At 46.6% G+C, this 14148-nt stretch overlaps 2 protein-coding genes and 1 pseudogene across 2 annotated transcripts; 1 reads left to right on the forward strand and 2 right to left on the reverse strand.

Annotated features, from left to right (window-relative positions):
* Positions 1–251: 251 nt before the first annotated feature.
* On the forward strand, positions 252–2654 carry LOC123430368 (annotated as a pseudogene).
* A 956-nt stretch (positions 2655–3610) lies between these two features.
* On the reverse strand, positions 3611–5037 carry LOC123430369. Its single transcript, XM_045114234.1, has 3 exons — positions 4814–5037; positions 4057–4119; positions 3611–3927 (listed from the first exon to the last, which is right to left on the reverse strand). Exons 1-3 carry the CDS (start codon positions 4934–4936, stop codon positions 3790–3792), a joined length of 324 nt encoding a protein of 107 aa, XP_044970169.1. The 5' UTR covers positions 4937–5037; the 3' UTR covers positions 3611–3789.
* A 421-nt stretch (positions 5038–5458) lies between these two features.
* On the reverse strand, positions 5459–7688 carry LOC123430370 (pectinesterase-like). Its single transcript, XM_045114235.1, has 2 exons — positions 6594–7688; positions 5459–6416 (listed from the first exon to the last, which is right to left on the reverse strand). The coding sequence occupies exons 1-2, from the start codon at positions 7585–7587 to the stop codon at positions 5722–5724; spliced, it is 1689 nt and encodes a 562-aa protein (XP_044970170.1). The 5' UTR covers positions 7588–7688; the 3' UTR covers positions 5459–5721.
* Between the last annotated feature and the right edge of the window lie 6460 nt (positions 7689–14148).

Here is a 14148-nt window from a genome sequence, read left to right on the forward strand (position 1 = left end):
ATCTCTAGAAAAAGTCCACTAGTCGAGATCTCCTCACTTCATAGGTGCATATTCTTTTCACGGGTTCTCGAAGCCAGTAGTCATCAAGCATGCAAATCTCTAGAAAAAGTCCACTAGTTGAGATCTCCTCACTTCATAGATAATGAATGATCCTAGTTGATATAAGTGCCCATCCATTCTACTACGTGTGATTCACTCGGTTGAGTGTCCGCATCTTCTGAGCCATCGTCTTCTTCCTACGTGCTAACCCAATGGCTAGGGCTCTAGTGTTTCTCGTTCTCTTGTGCCTTGTGGCCTCTGCGCTGGTTTGTGGTGGCGAAGCGAGGAAGATGGTTGGTGTGTACGTGCTCAAGAAAGGGGATTTTTCCGTGAAGGTCACCAACTGGGGCGCGACTATCATGTCGATCATCCTACCCGACGGCAAAGGTATGATGATCACACGATGTTCCTCCCTTTTTAAATAATATAAAATCAGAAATTATTCTTTTGTTAGTACCCCGAAATCATGCATCCTCTTAGGGTGTCACATGTTTTTTAAGGGTTAAGTCATATCAAACTAAACTTTTGTTGTTGATGTCCATGAATATACTCGTAGATGAAATCCATTTCCATGCTCAAATTCGATGATCTTGCCTATTGGTTTTTTATCAATGTAACAAATACCATTTTAAATGAAAAATAAGCAAAATACTTTTTTGCAAGAACCTGGGGAAGTTAGATTTCACAATTATATATTTCCTTTTTAATACACAATAATATGTTCTGTATTCCCCATTCATACATAGATGATTTGTAGGCACTAAAACGATCTCTAATGTGTATTTTCACTCTTAGTTTCATAGGCTCGTGTTAATTTCTTGCACCTCTCTTTCACGTGCCCACTATTCATAGAACTTAACAAAGTTCGATTATGCATATTAGAAAGTAATCTACTTACAAAAGGAAGGGTTGTGTGATAAACTTTGACGGCCCACATAACAGAAAGGTTTTTGTTCTCTTTGTAAAGAATTGTATTTCATGCCGACCCATAAATAATCAGATTACCAACCCTGTGTTTGCCTCATGCACAAATTAAAACACCGTAACTATACACATGGGGGTTTGGGTATCCAAACCCATGAGTATATTCATCAAAAGAAAAAAAGAACTCATGAGTAAAATTGCCATGTTTAATAGCTTCCTTCATTTGTTGTGAGCTTGTTTTTGTGCGTGAGGCTTGATATGCGGAAATGATTTTGTAGGGAATTTGGCCGATGTTGTCCTGGGTAAAGACACCCTCGCTGAATATGTTGTAAGATCTCCGAAGTCCCAATCCCATCTTCTCCAACTGAAAAAAAAGAACATGTTTCTTGCATTCATCTATTTAAACTGTGTGCAATTGTTTTTTTTTTACAGTCGGTTCATATGTAGGTTTGCTCTTATATATCTGCCCCGGTGTTCGTTTTGCATCTTTCCTTTACGGCGCATGGCACGAATAACCGAAATGCAAACATGTGTGCAAATAGACCAGTGCGCCAAAGATTGCTGGCCGATGGCATGAATGAACAATTCACAGACACACACACACACAAAAAAGAAAAAGATGGCATGAATGAAAAGGACATGAAATCTTTCTTCACCCTAGCAATGACCGGAGAAACTACTGGCATTATGACAATTCCAATTTGTTTCCTCTGAATATTTGCTCTTGCGAACCAGAACGATACCGCCTACTTCGGGCCGCTGAGCGGGCGTGTGGCGCAACGAATGGCCAGAGGCCGGTTCGTCCTCGACGGCAAAGTATACCACACGTACATCAACGACGGCAGGAACGCCATCCATGGTATGCATATTGTTCGATTTTGTCAAAGAGCTACCCGCCATAACACGCGGTGATCAATTTTCTGTTGTTACAGGCGGCCACAGGGGTTTCAGCAAAGTCATATGGACGGTGAAGGAGTACGTCGCCGGCGGCGACTCCCCGTATATCACGCTGTACTACCGCAGCTTCGACGGGGAGCAAGGTAAACAAAACGATACGACCCAACAATTCTTTATACCATTCAAAAAGTTGCCATGTCGTTGATCAATCATGCATGCATGCTTGCAACCAATTACGTACGTACGAATCAGGATTCCCCGGAGACCTGGACGTGTACGCGACGTACCAGGTGTCGAGCCCGTACGCGCTGAGCATCCTCACGAACGCGACGGACGCTCCAGCTCTCGGCGTCCCGGTACACCCCGATGGACGAGGAGCTCCTCCCGTCGTCGGGCCGCGTCGACCCCGTGGCCGGCACCAGCTACGACTTCCGGACGCCGACGCCCATCGGCGCGCGCATCCGGCAGGTCATGGGCGGCAAGGGCGTCCGCGGGTACGACATCAACTACGTGATCGACGGGGACGGCATGCGGAAGGTGGCGGCGGTCCGGGACGGCGCCTCCGGGCGCGCGCTGCAGCTCTGGGCCAACCAGCCGGCCATGCAGCTCTACACCGGCAACGGGCTGAACGGCACCAAAGGGAAGGGCGGTGTCGTGTACCGGCAATACGGCGGGTTTTGCCTTGAGACGCAGGCGTATCCGGACGCCGTGAACCACCCCGAGTTCCCGTCGGTGACGGTGAGGCCCGGCCAGGTGTACAAGCACGACATGCTCCTCAAGTTCTCCTTCTAACTTCTAACTTTATCCGGTCGGCTCCATTCCCATCGAGAAAAAATAAATAAAAATTAGGCGTGCATGTTGCGTTAGGTTTGGGCCAGGCCATCGTGTATTTGCTAAAAAGCAATGAACGGGCCCAACTAACTTGTGTAGGCAAAAAGTTGACTCTGGGGATCACGTTACGCTACACTCCGGGTCACAGAACGCGACGACCCGCATTGCTGTCACAGATTTGGCACCGCGCAGCCAGTGTGCGCGAGCGGCCAAGAACCGAAAGCGGGAGGAAGCCATAGTGACGCGGCACACGCCACAGCCTCGGCCACGAGGCTCACGCGCGGATCAGGTGAGGTGACACGGCGACCCACCTGCGTGCATGTACGTACGTTTCCAGAGGGTGAGGACGCAAAGGCAAAACCCCAGCACGCATGAAACGGTGCCATGGCTACAACATCGGATGCGTGCGCTGCTCACAACGGAAAACGCTTTCGGCATTTGCGACAAAATATATGTGGACATAACGTCGATCGCTAGCTTTAAGCAAATTAATTACGGATATATTTTTGTTAATCTCGGTCACGGCACGTTGTTAAGCATGAACTTGAGCAAGGACACGCAAGAGGGTTGTGTGTATTTTGCATTCGGATATATAGGTGATGGTACTGCGTTTTCGGTTATCTGCAGCGTGAGGTGAGCGAAATGCTAGCGTCTTTTCTTGTTTTTAGATAGTGTGGCTTTTCTTTTCGAACACCGGATTATTTCAGACTCTCCATCACCTGATGGACACGGTCATTGAAGAGTGTGGGTTGAAGATTGAATTTTGATACACAAGCTTTCAAATGTGAAATATTTAGGAAACTACCTATTTTTTCATGAAATATTCCATCATTCGATGAATAGACCGCGTCAACGACAGAAGATGAGAAACATACAGTTTCGTTGTTGACGTGCATTTAAACGAACAAAATCTAGAGCATTAAACGAAATGGTTGGTTCATTCGATGGATCACGAAATAGGAATACAGGTCCCTCTTAGGCTCACAAACAAACAAACACACAATTATTCATGGTTCAGCATGATCAGATGGGCAGGACGCTACTACGACGGGGGCAGTTACTATAACTTCTTGAAGCGACCGGATTGCTCATGCTGACTCACTTCCTAGCCGGAGCCATAGTGGTCTGGGGATGCTCCTTCCCGTTGGAGGGGGCTGTTGGAGGCGTTGCGGTGGTCGGGGCCTTGCCCTCCTGCTCCGGTCCCAATAGTGGCACGTCAATTTTGTAAAAGGAACCCTACAACATATATTTTTTGAACATAATTTGTGAATGCTTTTTACTTGTACTACTAGATAGAGTGGTGCTAAGATAACATGGGAGTAATTTAAAGTAGAACAAAGAAATGAGCGGTGCTACTACTTCTACCTCGGTGAAAATCTTGAAAGCCTCTTCAGGGGACTTGGTTTTCAGCACGTACAGAGCTTCCTCCTGCATGCAGTGAAACAAGTCAAACTGTTGTAATTGCACCAGGAAATTGAGACCGCGAGTTAATTCATACAGGTGCGGCGGCGGTAGTAGTAAGAAAATTGCTCCCCAAATATGTGAGTGGTAAATCATCTGGCTTTTACCCGTAAAAAATATTCATCTGGCTTTTCCGTGTAGTTTACGTCTATATGATGTATTCCTAATATTTTTAGTTGATGTAACTGCTCTAGTTAGTACTCAATTAATATATTCAGATTGAAGCTTTGAATCGCGGATCAAAATTCTCCGGTGAGGCATATGCATCTCAAAATCCTACTCAGAACTTCATGTCCGATCTATTTTCGCCATATATGAGGCATACTATGTATTAGTGCTAGACTGGATAACACAAACTAGATAACGCAAGCAGTATCTATGAACATACGAGCAAAATAACAAGATCCAAGTGTGAATCCATGAAACCAATTGTAACCTGCCTACAAAATTAAGAAAAGAGTAACCTTCATGATTTCCTTTTGCTAGAATTGTATGGATCCATGACTACAATCATAACACAAAAATGCAGACAATTACTACAAAACATTCAAACGGAGAAAAGCGCGCGAAACCGTGATTTCAAAAAAGCGCGCGAAAGTCGACACGATTCAAGAACCATATATAGCTGAGTATTGAAATTGAGCATAGGTTTAATACATACCCTGGCGCGCGCCATTTGCTCGCTGCTGAGGGTCGGGGCCTCTAGAAGGTCATCATCATCCTGGACATAGAAATTGTCGTCATCGTCGTCGAAGGAGTACTCCTGCCTCTTGATTGAGCCCATCCTCTTCGGATCGTTTGGAAAAGTTTTGGAGAAGATGGAAAGGGGATAGCTAGGGAGTGAGAGCACACAATGCAGGGACAGTGGGGGAGGATGGGGGGTCCTTTTGTAGGCGGCCGGAGGCGAGTGAGACGGTGGGGAGGAGATCATACGTGCATCGTCACAAGTGACACGTATCGGGCGGCTCTCTCCTGTATCAATTCCAGTTCATTGCAGTTTGTAATCTCCCTGCCGCGTCCGGCCAGGCGTCACACATTTGGGGATGGTTGAATGCCAGGCCGGAGTGCATGATAATTTGGTGAGGCGTAAATGCTAGCTTGCTTTGGAAGTTTGTTTTGACCCGGGTTAAACACAAGCTAATGCGGACGTGAAGATTATTGGAGGGGTTCGGTCGGTCCCTTCTGTCTCGGTGCTGTCACGTACGTACTACTACTACGTACATAGTCCAAAATAAGAAGTTCAATTCAGATGTACGTGCAGCAAACATGAGTGTAAAATAAAATAGTGGTGGCAACGCAGTTAATGGACATCCGAATGATACATTTCCAGTTAATCAATGTCACGACATACACTTAATCATCATTTACCAAAGTAAAGAAGAGAAGGGAAATGAAGGTGGTAACGGAACAAGGGAGGTTGGCTCATCTTGCAAGTATCGGTCATCACACTTTCCGTACACACAATACGTTACCTCGATCGGTATCTCATGTACGTACAGGGCGAAGGCGTTGCATGCATGCATGCATGCATGCGGTTCGACGAGGAATGATGGACGCGCGCGCGGTTAATTAGACCTTGAAGCCGAGGTAGTTTGGCGTGCCGGTGAACTTGAGCCATGTGGCGCCGTCGATGAAGGGCCCTGCGGTGAACTGCTCGGCCTCCTGCCTGGCGATGACTCGGAAGCCCGGCCAGGTGACCCTCTTGCTGGTGCCGGCGCCGGGGCCGCGGTTGCCGTACTCGGCGTAGTAGAGCGTCTTGAGCCCGAAGTCGCCGTTCCACGGCATGTACCCCTCGGGCTTGATGAAGTCGGCGATCTGGCTCTCCATGATGACCAGCCGCGAGAACTCCTTCCACGGCCTGCCCAGGTAGGACGGGATTTTGAAGCGGTCCACGAAGAGCTTCTGGTCCGGCACCAGGCGGCAGTTCTGGATGACCAGCCCGGACTTCATGTTGGGGTCCGTGCGCCCGTGCGCGGTCACCGAGTTCTGCTGGTTGTCCATGGGCCGCCGCGTGATGATGAGGCAGTTCTGGAACACGGCCGCCGAGTTGCCGAAGATGAAGTCGATGGTGCCGGAGATGACGCAGTTGCGGAAGAACTGCCGCCGGGCGTGCACGTACAGCGTGTCCTGGAACGCGTCAAACCGGCAGTTGAAGAAGGCCGACAGGTCGCCCTGCACCCTCAGCGCCACCGCCTGGTGTTTCTCCGCGCCCGCCGTGTTGTGGAACCCCATGTTCTTGCAGATGAACCCGGCCGCCTCAATGGCTGCACCATGCACCACACAACATACGTACGTACCTTGTTAATTACTACTACCTGCAATATATATATGCCCTCCGCAACCTAACCTAACCTAACCTAACCAAACCGTACGCATGCATGCATGCATGCATATATAGGAAGGAGTAACTTGCACCAAATACTACAGTAGCTAGGGCTCACAGAAGGTGGCGGTCTTCATGGTGGTGATGCCGTCGGCGAAGCTCTTGCTGCCGGTGACGCGGCTCTGCTTGGGCCCGTCGCCGTACATGAATATGTTCACCTTGTCCTTGGGGACCATGACGATCTCCTCGTAGACCCCAGCCTTGACGTAGATGACGTACCGGCCTTGGTGGCCCTTGGGCATGGAGTTCACGGCGTCCTGGATGGTCTTGAATTTGCCGCTGCCGTCCTTGGCCACCACCGCGTTCGGCTGTGGCAAGCCACCGGAGGCCAGCAGCTTCCTTTCTGGAGCCTTCATCCACGCGGGGTACCTGGACTCCTCCGCGGACAAGAGGCGGCGGCGCGAGTCGGTCTTGAACACGTCGAGGTCGAGCTTCTTGAAGATGGCGCCGAGGCTGTTGGTGATGGCGAGCGCGTTGCTGCTGAGCTCCGTGGCGTTGCGCAGGATGCCCTGCATGTCCGCCTTGAGCTTCTCGTCGGCGAAGCCATCGGCGCAGGTGTCGATAAAGGTCATGACGCCGGTGATCCAGTGCTCGAGGTCGTCAGTGCGGCCAAGGAGCACCTTGATGTCGCCGCCGGCCATCTCGACCATGCCCTTGAGGTCGTCCACGGAGTCCTCCAGGAGCTCCTTGCAGTCCTGGCGCGCGCCCTCCGTCAAGGGGTCGCTCGACTTGGCCTCCCCGATACTGCGGGACCGCTCCACCGCCGACTTGATCGACTCCATCGCCGACTTGGCGACGGTGGCGAACACGTCCTTGGGGTTCTCGGTGCCATTGGAGGCCGAGGTGAGGGTCTTCTCGCACGACTCCTTGTACAGCGTGGGCGCGCACAGAGACTTGACCGACTTGCCGGAGGTGGCAAGGGTGGCCTCACCCGGGACCGTGAAGTTGTCGCCGGCCTTATTACCGGAACTGGTCACGGTGGCGACTACGCCCACCACGACCGCGACGACAAGGATTGCCCCCAGGCCCCCGAGGAGGAAGTTATTTGCCATTTCGGCTGGCGAGAAAGGTTGCTGAGGAACTCAAGGGAAAGCACAATTTATAAGGGAAGGATGCATGCATGGCCGTGGCGAACGAATTCTTGGTACGGGCGTGAATGATTCCAGCGCTGTTTGCGGCATGGCCTGTCCGCAGGTGGTAGTTCGGTTTTGACGTACAGAAGAGCAGTGCCTATTTACGGATCGCGTTGGCCCTGGTCAATGGGGTGACAACATTCTTCGGAGAGTTCTTATCTGTTTCTTCGCCCGCTGACTGGTCATTGTCTTCTAAAATAGGTCATGCTTGTTTCTCGACAAAAAAATGCAACATGCAGTCGATTTAAGCACCTGATGTTTTTTTTTTTCATTCAAAGAAGGCTAAAGCCATATACGTATTATCTATCTATATCTATATCTATATCTATACTCCCTCCGTTCATAAATATAAGTCTTTCTACAGATTTTACTAGTGAACTACATACGGATGTATATAGACATATTTTAGAATGTAGATTCACTCATATTGCTCCGTATGTAGACCATTAGTGAAATCTCTTAAAAGACTTATATTTAGAAACGGAGGGAGTACTCTATACCTTATTAAAAAAAAGAAAAAAAAGAAATAGGTATTGTTAATCTGTCATGCAAATTTAGTCAAAAAAAAACGCTTTGTACGCACTCGGAAACACAAGCAATAGCACACTGTATACTAAATTTCTTTATGGGCCGCTAGAGACACGAGTGGGCTCTCTAGGGGGTACAGCTTCATCGAAGAAGAAAAGACGTACCATACATATACAACTCGAACATCATTAAAAAAATCAACTCCGACGAAAGATGAGACGCTATAAAAATCCACCTCCTCAAGAGCAAATCGATTCCAACAATTGTCGGGTACTGCATCGACAAGGGCGACACGAAATGACTCTTGCTTTGTCAAGGACACATCCTCCAGACCGTTGATCCGAGGCTCATCGCCCGCAATTTCGAAGAGGGCAACGCTCCTGTTGCCGGCCAATGCTAGATGAGAGGAGCGATGATGGCCGTTGCATGTGTGTGACAGCTCCAGTGTATCCCTTTTCTTTTATGTAACCTTTCCATGTATGGCACCTTCCAACTTGAAATGTTGTGGTTGATATGAAATGAGATTGCTCCCTTCTCTTGTGCATCATGGCACCACATCATTTCATCTTGTTGTTTTGTGTTGCACCTTTGGTGATTGAAAATGTGAGTGACTTGTGAGTGTGGCATTGTGATTGTTGTGTGATTGGGTGCACCAAGGATTCTTCTCAAAACCCCTGTTGTTGCACCGTGGTTTCAAACCCTTTCTTTCATTTATTTTGTGGCAGTTTAAACCTTTTTGTTTTGACCCAATAAAAATGTTCCTCCTCTTTTATAAACATTCTTATTATTTATGGGGCAACCCTCTGGTTTTTATTTTATATTCTTCTTTTGTTTTGTTTCAAAAACAGAGTCTTTTGTTTTTAAAAGGCATTTAATTTTTACTCTTATAAAATGCCCAATTTGTTTTTGTAAATTGGGGCACGATTTTAGAAGCCCGGATATATTTTTTATTTGCTAAACTATTTTTCTTTTAGCCTCTGGCAATCTTCCTTAAGTCCAGCCTTATTTTTTTCTCTTTAGAAGGCCCTGTGTGTTCTGTTTTCGCTGTGAGAGAGAGTGGCCGGTCCACCTGGGCCTTCTTCTGTTGGGGAACGTCGCATGGGAAACAAAAATTTTCCTACGCGCACGAAGACCTATCATGGTGATGTCCATCTACGAGAGGGGATGAGTGATCTACGTACCCTTGTAGATCGTACAGCAGAAGCGTTAGAGAACGCGGTTGATGTAGTGGAACGTCCTCACGTCCCTCGATCCGCCCCGCGAACAATCCCGCGATCAGTCCCACGATCTAGTACCGAACGGACGGCACCTCCGCGTTCAGCACACGTACAGCTCGACGATGATCTCGGCCTTCTTGATCCAGCAAGAGAGATGGAGAGGTAGAAGAGTTCTCCGGCAGCGTGACGGCGCTCCGGAGGTTGGTGATGATCTTGTCTCAGCAGGGCTCCGCCCGAGCTCCGCAGAAACGCGATCTAGAGGAAAAACAATGGAGGTATGTGGTCGGGCAACCGTGAGAAAGTCGTCTCAAATCTGCCCTAAAAGCTCCATATATATAGGAGGAGGGAGGGGGACCTTGCCTTGGGGTCCAAGGGACCCTCAAGGGGTCGGCCGAGCCAAGGGGGGGAGGACTCCCCCCCAAACCGAGTTGGACTTGGTTTGGTGGGAGGAGTCCCCCTCCCTTCCCACTTCCTCCCTCTTTTTTTTCTTTTCCTTTGATTTCCTTTTCTTGGCGCATAGGCCCCCTTGGGGCTGTCCCACCAGCCCACTAAGGGCTGGTGTGTCTCCCCAAAGCCTATGGGCTTCCCCGGGGTGGGTTGCCCCCCCGGTGAACTCCCGGAACCCATTCGTCAGTCCCGGTACATTCCCGGTAACTCCGAAAACCTTCCGGTAATCAAATGAGGTCATCCTATATACAATCTTCGTTTCCGGACCATTCCGGAAACCCTCGAGACGTCCGTGATCTCATCCGGGACTCCGAACAACATTCGGTAACCAACCATATAACTCAAATACGCATAAAACAACGTCGAACCTTAAGTGTGCAGACCCTGCGGGTTCGAGAACTATGTAGACATGACCCGAGAGACTCCTCGGTCAATATCCAATAGCGGGACCTGGATGCCCATATTGGATCCTACATATTCTACGAAGATCTTATCGTTTGAACCTCAGTGCCAAGGATTCGTATAATCCCGTATGTCATTCCCTTTGTCCTTCGGTATGTTACTTGCCCGAGATTCGATCGTCAGTATCCGCATACCTATTTCAATCTCGTTTACCGGCAAGTCTCTTTACTCGTTTCGTAATACAAGATCCCACAACTTACACTAAGTTACATTGCTTGCAAGGCTTGTGTGTGATGTTGTATTACCGAGTGGGCCCCGAGATACCTCTCCGTCACATGGAGTGACAAATCCCAGTCTTGATCCATACTAACTCAACTAACACCTTCGGAGATACCTGTAGAGCATCTTTATAGTCACCCAGTTACGTTGCGACGTTTGATACACACAAAGCATTCCTCCGGTGTCAGTGAGTTATATGATCTCATGGTCATAGGAATAAATACTTGACACGCAGAAAACAGTAGCAACAAAATGACACGATCAACATGCTACGTCTATTAGTTTGGGTCTAGTCCATCACATGATTCTCCTAATGATGTGATCCCGTTATCAAGTGACAACACTTGCCTATGGCCAGGAAACCTTGACCATCTTTGATCAACGAGCTAGTCAACTAGAGGCTTACTAGGGACAGTGTTTTGTCTATGTATCCACACAAGTATTGTGTTTCCAATCAATACAATTATAGCATGGATAATAAAAAATTATCATGAACTAAGAAATATAATAATAACTAATTTATTATTGCCTCTAGGGCATATTTCCAACAGTCTCCCACTTGCACTAGAGTCAATAATCTAGTTCACATCACCATGTGATTCCAACGAATCCAACACCCATATCGTTCTGGGGTCTGATCATGTCTTGCTCGTGAGAGAGGTTTCAGTCAATGGTTCTGAAACTTTCAGATCCGTGTGTTCTTTACAAATCTTTATGTCATCTTATAGATGCTGCCTCTACGTGCTATTCGGAAATGCTCCAAATATCTACTCTACTATACGAATCCGTTTCACTACTCATAGTTATTAGGATTAGTGTCAAAGCTTGCATCAACGTAAACCTTTACGACGAACTCTTTAACCACCTCCATAATCGAGAAAAATTCCTTAGTCCATTAGTTACTAAGGATAAATTTTGACCGCTGCTAGTGATTCAATCATGGATCACTCTCTGTACCCTCAACAGACTTTGAGTCAAGGCACACATCAGGTGCGGTACTCAGCATGGCATACTTTTAGAGTCTACGGCTAAGGCATAGAAGACGACCTTCGTCTATTCTCTTTATTCTGCCGTGGTCGGGTTTTGAGTCTTACTCAAATTCATACCTCACAACGCAACCAAGAACTCCTTCTTTGCTGATCTATTTTGAACTCCTTCAAAACTTGTCAAGGCATGCATTTTGTTGAAACTTCTATTAAGCGTTTTGATCTATCTCCATAGATCTTGATGCTCAATGTTCAAGTAGCTCATTCCAGGTATTCCTTTGAAAACCTTTCAAACAACCTTGTATGCTTTACAGAAATTCTACATTACTTCTGATCCACAATATGTCAACCACATATACTTATCAGAAATTCTACAGTGCTCCCACTCACTTCTTTGGAAATACAAGTTTCTCATAAACCTTGTACACACCCAAAATCTTTGATCATCTCATCAAAGTGCTTATTCCAACTCCGAGATGCTTGCACCAGTCCATTGAAGGATCGCTGGAGTTTGCATACTTGTTAGTATCCTTAGGATTGACAAAACCTCCTGGTTGTATCACATACAATGTTTGCTCAAGGAAACCGTCGAGGAAACAATGTTTTGACATCCTACGTGCAATATTTCATAAATAATGCAGCAACTACTAACATAATTCTAACAGACTTTTAGCATCGCTACGAGTGAGAAAGTCTCATCATAGTCAACTGTTTGATCTTGTCGGAAACATCTATGCGACAAGTCGAGCTTTTCTTAATAGTGACTAATCACCATCATCGTCTGTCTTCCTTTTAAAGATCCATCTCTACTCAATAGTCTTATGACCGTCAAGTAGTTCTTCCAAAGTCTACACTTTGTTTTCATACATGGATCCTCTCTCGGATTTCATGGCTTCCAGCCATTTGTCGGAATCTGGGCCCACCATCGCTTTCTCCATAACTCGTAGGTTCACTGTTGCTCAACAACATGACCTCCAAGACAGGGTTACCGTACTACTCCGCAGCAGTACGCGACCTTGTCGACCTACGAGGTTTGTAGTAACTTGATTCGAAGCTCAATGATCATCATCATCAGCTTCCACTTCAATTGGTGTAGGCGCCACATGAACAACTTCCTGCGCCCTGCTACACACTGGTTGAAGTGATGGTTTCAATAACCTCATGAAGTTCTACTACCCTCCCACTCAATTCTTTCGAGAGAAACCTTTCCTCGAGAAAGGATCCGTTTCTAGAAACAAACACTTTGCTTTCGGATCTGAGATAGGAGATGTACCCAACTGTTTTGGATATCCTATGAAGATGCATTTATCCGCTTTGGGTTCGAGCTTATCAGACTGAAACTTTTTCACATAAGTGTCGAAGCCCAAAACTTTCAAGAAACGACAGTTTAGATTTCTCTAAACCTCAGTCTATACTGTGTCATCTCAACGGAAATACGCGGTGCCCTATTTAAAGTGAATGCGGTTGTCTCTAATGCATAACCCATAAACGATAGTGGTAATTCGATAAGAGACATCACAGCATGCACCATACTAAATAGTGCATGGCTATGACGTTCAGACACATCATCACACTATGATGTTCCAGGTGGCATGAACTGTGAAACAATTTCCACATTGTCTTAACTGTGTACCAAAAACTCGTAACTCAGATATTCATTTCTATGATCATATCGTAGACAGTTCATCCTCTTGTTACGACGAACTTCACTCTGAAACGGAATTGAACTTTTCAATATTTCAGACTTGTGATTCATTAAGTAAATACTCCTGTATCTACTCAAGTCGTCAGTGAAGTAAGAACATAATGATATCCACTGCGTGCCTCAGCACTCATTGGACTGCATACATCAAAATGTATCACTTCCAACAAGTTACTATCTTGTTTCATCTCAATGAAAACAAGACCTTGCTCATGTGGTATGATTTGCATGTCACTAGTGATTCGAAATCAGGTGAGCAAAGATCCATCAGCATGGACCCTCTTCATGCAATTTATACTAACATGACTCAAGCGGCAGTGCCACAAGTAAGTGGTACTATCATCATTAACTCGTATCTTTTGGCACCAATGTGTAACACTACAATCGAGATTCAATAAACCATTGAAGGTGATTATTCAAGCAAATAGAGTAACCATTATTCTCTTTGAATGAATAATCGTATTGCAATAAACATGATCCAATCATGTTCATGCTTAACGCAAGCACCAAATAACAATTATTTAGGTTCAACACCAATCCCGATGGTAGAGGGAGCGTGCGATGTTTGATCATATCAACCTTGGAAACACTTCCAACACGCATCGTCACCTCGCCTTTAGCTAGTCTCCGTTTATGTCGTAGCTTTCATTTCGCGTTACTAATCACTTAGCAACCGAACCGGTATCCAATACCCTCGTGCTACTAGGAGTACTAGTAAAGTACACATCAACATTATGTATATCAAATATACTTCTCTCGACTTTTGCCAGCCTTCTTATCTACCAACTATCTAGAGTTGCTCCGCCTCAGTGACTGTTCCCCTTATTACAGAAGCACTTAGTCTCGGGTTTGGGTTTAATATTGGGTCTCTTCATTAGCGCAGCAACTGTTTTGCCGTTTCACGAAGTATCCCTTCTAG

This window comes from Hordeum vulgare, chromosome 2H (genome assembly GCF_904849725.1).
Source record: "Hordeum vulgare subsp. vulgare chromosome 2H, MorexV3_pseudomolecules_assembly, whole genome shotgun sequence".
Taxonomy (NCBI): Eukaryota; Viridiplantae; Streptophyta; class Magnoliopsida; order Poales; family Poaceae; genus Hordeum; species Hordeum vulgare.

Bases quoted from the DNA above. Each gene is read 5' to 3' on its own strand.
- LOC123430369 (XM_045114234.1), bottom strand. From the start codon at position 4,936: ATGGGCTCAATCAAGAGGCAGGAGTACTCCTTCGACGACGATGACGAC. The intron at 4,120-4,813 runs GTATGTATTAAA...CACTGCATGCAG, and splicing joins AGCAAATGGCGCGCGCCAGG to GAGGAAGCTCTGTACGTGCT. The intron at 3,928-4,056 runs GTAGAAGTAGTA...TATATGTTGTAG, and splicing joins CTTTCAAGATTTTCACCGAG to GGTTCCTTTTACAAAATTGA.
- LOC123430370 (XM_045114235.1), bottom strand. From the start codon at position 7,587: ATGGCAAATAACTTCCTCCTCGGGGGCCTGGGGGCAATCCTTGTCGTC. The intron at 6,417-6,593 runs GTGAGCCCTAGC...TGCATGGTGCAG, and splicing joins CATGAAGACCGCCACCTTCT to CCATTGAGGCGGCCGGGTTC.